General features: G+C 58.1%; 1 protein-coding gene across 1 annotated transcript; it reads left to right on the top strand.

Moving 5' to 3' along the window:
- The first annotated feature begins 4,079 nt into the window (after positions 1–4,079).
- On the top strand, positions 4,080–7,389 carry LOC100600780. The gene is given in 3 exon segments (XM_012496269.2): positions 4,080–4,382; positions 4,413–5,908; positions 5,911–7,389. Coding segments are annotated over 2 exon segments (663 nt in total). The 5' UTR covers positions 4,080–4,382; positions 4,413–5,460; the 3' UTR covers positions 6,126–7,389.
- The last annotated feature ends 284 nt before the right edge of the window (positions 7,390–7,673 follow it).

The raw sequence follows: 7,673 nt of genomic DNA, 5'->3' as shown, positions 1-7,673 counted from the left end.
ACTCTGTCTCAAAAAAAGGATAGGGGGGGCGATTAAGATGGGTAAATGTGACGTGTATTTTACCACAATTTTTAAAGAAGTGCCAAAGTTAGCAACTCAGGAGATGCGGCTTTGCAAGTGTGGCCAACATTGTCTAAACTCACCAATACCTGTTTTTTCTCCCCTTCCTGGGCACAGCAAGACTCTCCTCTCCAGCACCCCTCAGCTAAGTGTGATCCTGTGGGCTGTGGGCACCAGGGACATGGGAGTCTGTGCATGCCCCGTGGTGACCTCACATGGAGGTGGACAACTCATGAACTCTAAGTGGCTCAGGCTGGCCAGACACCACAAGGAGGTCAGCGGCCGGGGAGCAGTGCCCGGGCTGTGTTGACAATGTGAAGAGAAGAATACGTTTTTCTGTGTTGCATCAAGCCATTGAGATGTAGGGGATGTTTGTCACTGCAGCATAACCTGGCCTATTCTGACTGATACACCATCTTCCCCAGAACAAGAGCAGATCTGGCACCCTGGAGATAGCTGGCTGGAACTGCCAGGAGCTACAAGGGTCAATGGTTCCCACTTGACCCTTGTAGGCTCTTAGATTTGGGATGGTGTCTGAGTCTCTTTGAGCTGCTATAGTAAGGTGTCACTAACTGGTGGTTTAAACAACAGAAATTTATTCACTTACCATTCTAGAGGCTTGAAGTCCAAGATCAAGCCTCTAGTCCAAGGTGGCAGGTGTTGGCAGGGCTTGAGGGGTCTGTCCCAGGCCTCTCTGGTGTGTCCACCCTCCTCTACATCTTTCTACTTTGTCTTCCCTCCATAGCTGTTTGACTCCAAATATCCTCCTTTTATTGGTGATAGGATCTTGCTCTATTGCCCAGGCTGAAGTGCAGTGGCATGATCACAGCTCACTGCAGCCTCGACCTCCTGGGCTCAAGCCATCTTCCCACCTCAGCCTCCTAAGTTGCTGGGACTACAGGCATGTGCCACCATGCCTGGCTAATTGAAAAAAAAAAATTTGTAGAGGCAGGGTCTTACCCAGGCTGGTCTCGAACTCCTGGGCTTAAGCGATCCTCCTGCCTCAGCCTCCCAAAGTGCCGGGATTACAGGCATGTGCCATTGCACCCAGCCCAAATGTCCTCTTCTTATAAGGACATCATAAGGAGTTAGGGCCCACTGGACTCCAGTGTGACCTGATCTTAATTACATCTGCAATGACTGTCACTCCAAATAAGGTCACATTTCAAGGTATTGGGGGTTAGGAATCAAATACATGAATTTGGGGGGGACTTTCTTCAATCTACAACAGACGAGGATCTGTGGGAATGGGGCCAGGTGAGGAAGGCAGGGGCAGGGGCAGGTGGGGGACAACCGGAACCCTCCAGCAGATGGAACCAAGTGAGCAGGTCTTTCTGGCAGGAGCGGCTCTAGAAGATTCTTGTTTTGTTTTTTTGGAATGGAGTCTTGCTCTGTTGCCCAGGCTGTAGTGCAATGGCATGATCTCGCCTCACTGCAGCCTCCGCCTCTCGAGTTCAAGCAATTCTCTTGCCTCAGCCTCCTGAGTAGCTGGGACTACAGGCACTGCCACCAAGCCCGGCTAATTCTTGTATTTTTAGTAGAGACGTGGGTTTCACCATGTTGGCCAGGCTGGTCTCAAACTCCCGACCTCAGGTGATCCGCCTGCCTCGGCCTCCCAAAATGCTGGGATTACAGGCGTGAGCCACCGCGCCTGGCTTAGAAGGTTCTTTAGAGAGTCTCCATGGCCACAGAAGCTGGGTGTGTGAGTGCCTGTGTGTGTGTGTGCGTGTGTGCGTGTGTGTGTGTGTATGATAGGATTCCTACCTCCTGCTCCTCTCTGGGGTGAAGGGAGACCAATACCTGAAGAGAGAGTGGAGGGCAGCCGGGAGGGGGCCTGTCAGGCTTGATCTTTGTGGGTTTGTTTTTGACTTGATGCTGGCTCTAGAAATGGATTGACATTGGGGTGGGTGTGGGATGGAGGCTGATAGGAGAGGGAAGCTTTCAAAGCTGTAGCCATGGGAAATGTTTTTATTTTCTGCTTGAAAGAAAATGCCAAAGAAGGATAAAAAGAAAAAAAAAAGGGGGGGGGAGGTGACTCTGTGTGTGTGTGTGTGTGTGTGTGTGTGTGCGTGCGCACACGCGTGAGAGAGAGAGACAGAGGGAGAGAGAGATAGAGAAAACCAGGATGCCTTTTTGTATGAGAGGCTTCTAGATTGGGAAACGAAGCTCGGCTGGGCGTGGTGGCTCACACCTGTGAGTGGCTCCCAGCACTTTGAGAGGCTGAGAAGGGAGGACTGCTTGAAGCCAGGAGTTCAAGACCAGCCTGCACATCACGAGACACCGCCCCCTCCCCCCGCCATCTCTATAAAATATTTAAAAAAAAAAAAAAAAAAAAGCTAGCCTGGCGTGGTGGCACGCATCTGTAGTCCCAGCTACTTGGGAGGCTGAAGCGGGAGGATTTTTTTGAGCCCGAGAGGCTGAGGCTGCAGCGAGCTGCGGTTGCGCCGCTGCACTCCAGCCTGGAGGACAGAACGAGTCCGTCTCAAAAAGAAAAAAAGAAGAGACCCCAACAGAGGCCAACCTTGGTGGTTTGGGCCTGTAATCCCAGCACTTTGGGAGGCTGAGGTGGGAGGATTGGTTGTGGCCAGGAGTTCAAGACCAGCCTAGGCAACATAGTGAGACCCTGTCTCTCCAAAAAAAAAAAAAAAAAAGATGAGCCCAAGGGAGAGGGGATATGGATTCCCCAGGTTTGTCCTAAACCTGAGTCTGCGCTAGGTTCTGCGGAATCACACAGGAGTTCCTGCTCTCCAGCCACGGCTCTCCTGATCTCCAAGGTGACCCCTGGGTTACCCTGACCCCACCACCCCACCCTGTTCCAGGCCAAACCAGGGTCTCCTACTACTCCTCTGACCTTCACTGCCCCCCTCCTTCCTCATGCCAGGCTAGGGAAGGAGACAGCCCCTACCAAGTGGCAGGGAGGACTGATGGTTATAACGCACAGTACAAGGGTGGCGGAGTGTGTCACGTGTCATGGGAGTGGCCTTTGCCTCTACCTTCTCCAAGCAAGTCTCACCCAGGCTGGGGGCTCCCCGAGGCACAGGGCCTCCACACTGGGGTCCCCAGCAAGCTGCCTGGTTTAGTTCAGGGTACCTGCTACTTCCTGGCTGCATGGGCTTGTCACATCTTTCTGCACCTCAACTTTCTCATCTGTTAAATGGGTATGCCGGTACCCAAATCATAGGGTTGTCAAAGCCCGCCTGAAGCAGGGCTCAGAGCACACCATAAGGAGTTCAGACGGGAAAAGAGGAAACTGGGAAGGCTCTGCCTGGGAAGCGGGTGGGACAGCCTGGATTTGGGACGCATGGCGTGTGCTGGGGAGGCGGGGCTGGGAGAGGTGGGGCGTGCAGAGGTGCCTCTGAGGGACAGGCTGGCCGTGGAATTTGCTGCAGAACTCTTGGCGTGCACAGGCCTGCCGGGGAGGGGCTCAGAGGCCTAAACAAAGCTGGGAGCCGGCAGGGAGGGGGTGGGGGAAGGAACCTCTAAGAGAAGGGACAGTCCTCTCCTGGGGCACCCACTCCCCACCTAGGTGCAGCGCCTCTCCCCAGACACACGTGCTGCCAAGCCCTACATCAGTCACCCTGGCACTGATACCCATAAATCCCATTAGTCACACCGCCACAAACACATCCAGTCCCAGGCAGACAAAGACCCGGGGCCCCAAAGCGGCCGTGTCTGTCTGTCCCCAGTGGTGCTTTCCCCATGCCTGGAACTGTGCGGACACCGCAGGCGCTCCATGCAATTGTTGAACCGACAGCAAGCAGCCCTCCTCGCAATCACAAACGCCTCCTGACCGCGCACTACAGGCCCCCGGATAACCACAGTCGCCCCTTTCCCCCATTCTAAGCCTCTCCCATCTCATCTGGGTACACACGTACTGCTGTAATCACCCACGAATGCCCTTGGCCGTTCCCTCTTCCGCGTCTCTCTGGAGGGGGTAGGGCTGACACTGCGCCTTCCTCCCCAAAGCCTGTGCTCGGACGGGTCAGGCAGAAAAACCATCCCCCAAGGTCACCAGAGCTCTTCAGCAGGCGCCCCCGGGAGCTGATTTATTGGTGGTTTATTTGGAGAAACGCTATCGCTCTTAGATTCCGGAGGGGGGAAAAAACACGCTCGCGGTGGACTTTAACCTTGGGCTGAAACCACAGCGCTTTGTTTTCAGAGGTGCTTCCTGGGGCGCCGCGGCAGGGCTGGGGCCTAGCGGGGGAAGCTCGGCCGGAATGTGGCCCAGCAGCCTCTCCACTCCCAGGCTGCGCTTCTGCCTGCCCGGGCAAGCGCTCAAATTCCTCTGTGCCCGGCCGGAAGCCCTCGGTCCCTCCAAAAGTGTTTCTAGAAATTCTAGGAAGGAGCCGAAGCTCCTTGGGTGAGGGCATCCTTGGAGAGAGGTTTCCAAACCCTCCCATCCCAAGCCCCCGGCATGTGCCACCCGCCGTTCGCAGTCGTGTCACTGGCATGGTGAGGTTTTCGGGAGGCACCCATGAAGGGCTGAATGCTCCGGTTTCCGCGCACCTTAAGTCTGGAGCAAAACCCCGCTGGAGGTGGTTGGCTCCGATCGCGCCCATGGTTTGCTTGGCTGATGTAAGACACCAGCGCGAAGGCCTGTTCCCGCCCCTCTGGCAGAGACAAACTAAGCGTTATTATTGCAAATGCACCCTCTCTGGATCTGCTCCCCACGACTGTTCGTGTGTCGAAACCGCCGCTTCCACCAGGCAGCCACAAGGGCGAGACCCATTCCCGCTTTCCCCATGGCTGTGCCAAAGCTCGCAGCCAACCAGGGCTCCAAGCCGGGACCCTGGTTGGAGAAAATCCTGGGGCATCCAGCGGCACGCAGGGTGGGAACCAGATGAGCCCCCGCCTCCGCGCACGGTGCCCACAGTCACACCCCGCCTTGGTCCACCTGTGCTAAAAAACAACAACAAAAAAAGGCCCTTCATGCGGCCGCAGAGGGCTCTGAGGAGGCACGAGATGAAGGCAGGGTCCGCGGAGAGGTGGCAAGCTGAATTCTGAGAAGCCGCTCTGACCCTGACCCTGGCGTCGCCCCTCCGTGGTGCAGGTGGCACCGGAGTTGGACTCAAGCGGAGAGCCGCACGCCCATCCCAGTCTCACCGAGCCTTCCTAGGAGGAAATGCCAGGCCCGGGCGCCCCTACCCCAAGGCGGTGATCCTGTGAAGCTCGGGCCACCTCAGGGTCCAGCGCCCTCAGAGATGGATGGTGTTGGCACCGAGGGACGAGGCCGTTCCCTCTCTTTGGTGAACGGAAAAGCTCCTGGAGTGGTTCCCTGGGCAGTCTCGGGGTCCCCAGGCCGTGATGGGGTGAGCAGGGTGCGCGGCGTGGCCCGGGACACGAGACCGACCCGGAGCACCCCGGCGTGAGCTGCGGGAAGGAGGGCCCGCCGGGAGATTTATGGCCGCAGCCGGCCCCCTGCGCACCGAGCGCGTCTCGGTCCTTTCCCAGCCAAACAGTGGAGTGGAGGACCCGACCCCGGCTGGAGGAAGAGGCCAGGGCCGGAGGCGGGGCCGAGAGGAGCTGGAATCCATCGGGGCTGGGCCTGGCGCATCAGTCCCAATTCTGCCCGCCTTGCGCCCTGGTCTCGGTGGGGTGTGGGGCGCTGGCGCCGCGTCCCTGGTCTTCCAGGCAGGTCCGGGCAGCTCCTGGCTGGGTTGGCCGGACCTCGACTTGGCGCTGTATCACGGCCGGGCCTGTCGCAGCGAGGGGACGGCGAACGTGGCTTACCCGGGCACAGCCTCTCCGGGTTTTAGCCGCGCCCGCCAGACACGGGACCTGCGGAAACCGGCGCTTAAGACACCCAGCCACACGGCCTCTGAGCCGGCAGCAGAAGCTGGCAATCCCTCAGGGGGTGCCCTTCAGCGAGATGCCAGTGGAGAGTGGGAGCTTCGGTCCCCACCTGGAAAGGCGGTTGGCGCGACGGGTGGAGTGACTCGGGTGGCCGCGCCAAGGGAAGGATACTGGCTTTTTCTTCCCCCGCTGGGGGAGGGATAAGGGGAGAACGTGTCCAAGCGGCCAGAAACACCAGAATTTGGGAAGAACCGGGTTCAACGCCGAATTGAGAGGCCGTGTGATCGCAGGAGCTGCACCAGCCCGGTGTAGGGGGCCGAGCCTGCACCAACAAAAGCGCGACAGGGGTGACGGCCAGGCTCAAGGTTGGCCTGTCCTTTGGTTTTAAAACAAAGAGGGAGAATTTTGTCAGTTGGGAGGCGTCCAGGGAGCGGAGGCCGGAGCCAGCGGCCTAGGAACACAGGAAAGGCCTCGGCTCCGGTGGCCCAGGCTGGCCGCGGAGAAGCACGCTGGGCCGGGCCTCGGCTAGCCAGGGCAGATTCTCCCGCAACTGCTGCTTGGGGCAACAAGGAAGACCACCCCCCCAGCCGATTTTCTACCCAGTCAGTAAAACACACACACACACACACACACACACACACACACACACACACTCACTTTCACTCAGTTGCGTCCAGTTTTTGGCCACCTATCCCGCTGGGTAAACAAAAGTATGAGGGGGTGGGGAGGGGATGGAATGGGGGTGGGGCGCGGAAGATGGCGGCTGGACCTGATGTCCTATGGCCTGTGCCCTATGGCCACGGCGCCCAGTCTTGGTTTTTACATTTCAATGTGGCCCGCCAGACTGGGGAGGGCGTTTCCCTGGACCCTGAAGCCTAGTTAGGGATGTCCTAGAGGCTCCCCTTTACGAACGGGGGCACCCGGGCTGCACCCACTACTACTTCGCTTGGGATCGGTCCTCCGCCCCAAGATGGCTCCCAGTCGCTGTTTACTCAGCCACTGCAGGGACACCAGGGCGCGGGGCCGAGGAGCGGGCGAAGATCAGGGAGCGTACAGATTAGCCCGGGCAGGCGGCCTCTCCGCGTGGCCCGCCCGCACCCCCAAGCACGCGGCAGCCCTGGAAAACCGCGTGGGCAGGATCCGTCCTGGCCGCCCCGCCTGGTGGCCAGGAACTGGGAGCCACCGCCACCACCGCGTCCCCAGGCCCTGCGCCCCCGGCCGGACTCCGGTGGCTGCAGGACTGCGCAAATATGGAGTGGGTGCCAGGGGCAGGTATAGAAGGGCCGGTGCGAGGGGGCTGGGCGCAGAGGGAAGGGGACCTCCTCTGCCCCGAATCGCGGGCCCTAATTAAATACCGGCTGGGTTCGTCACACCGCCGAGGCGCACACTTGAAAAATGCAAACGCCATTGGCAAATCCAGGAAAAACAGGCAGAACTTTTATTAGCAACTAAATGATTTATGGCACAGGTACCCCGCCGTCACAATTACGGCGTCTCGGAGCATCCAGGGGGTGAAAACATTAAACATTTATAAAAATAGGCCTTTGTTTTTTTCTACTCCGCAAGCCTTTTGTTTTCCCCACCCCAACTCTCTCAAGATATACGTATTTTTTCCTTGAGCTATATTAAAATAAAGAAAAACATTCCCCAAATCCAGGGCGGAGTAATGCGGTGGGGAATTAGAATCTGGGCTTGGAATATTGGTGGGTAAAGAGGGTGGAGAGGAAGCGATGGGGCCTCGGGCGTGGGAGGGCTTAACTAGGAACACACAAGACCTCTGCGTAAGGCTCAAGGGCGCTTTGCGCCCCCACACACGGCCC

The sequence above is a fragment of the Nomascus leucogenys genome, chromosome 17 (assembly GCF_006542625.1).
Source record: "Nomascus leucogenys isolate Asia chromosome 17, Asia_NLE_v1, whole genome shotgun sequence".
Lineage (NCBI taxonomy): Eukaryota > Metazoa > Chordata > Mammalia > Primates > Hylobatidae > Nomascus > Nomascus leucogenys.
Note: the sequence above shows the minus strand (reverse complement) of the source record. Positions and strands in the feature narration are given on the sequence as shown.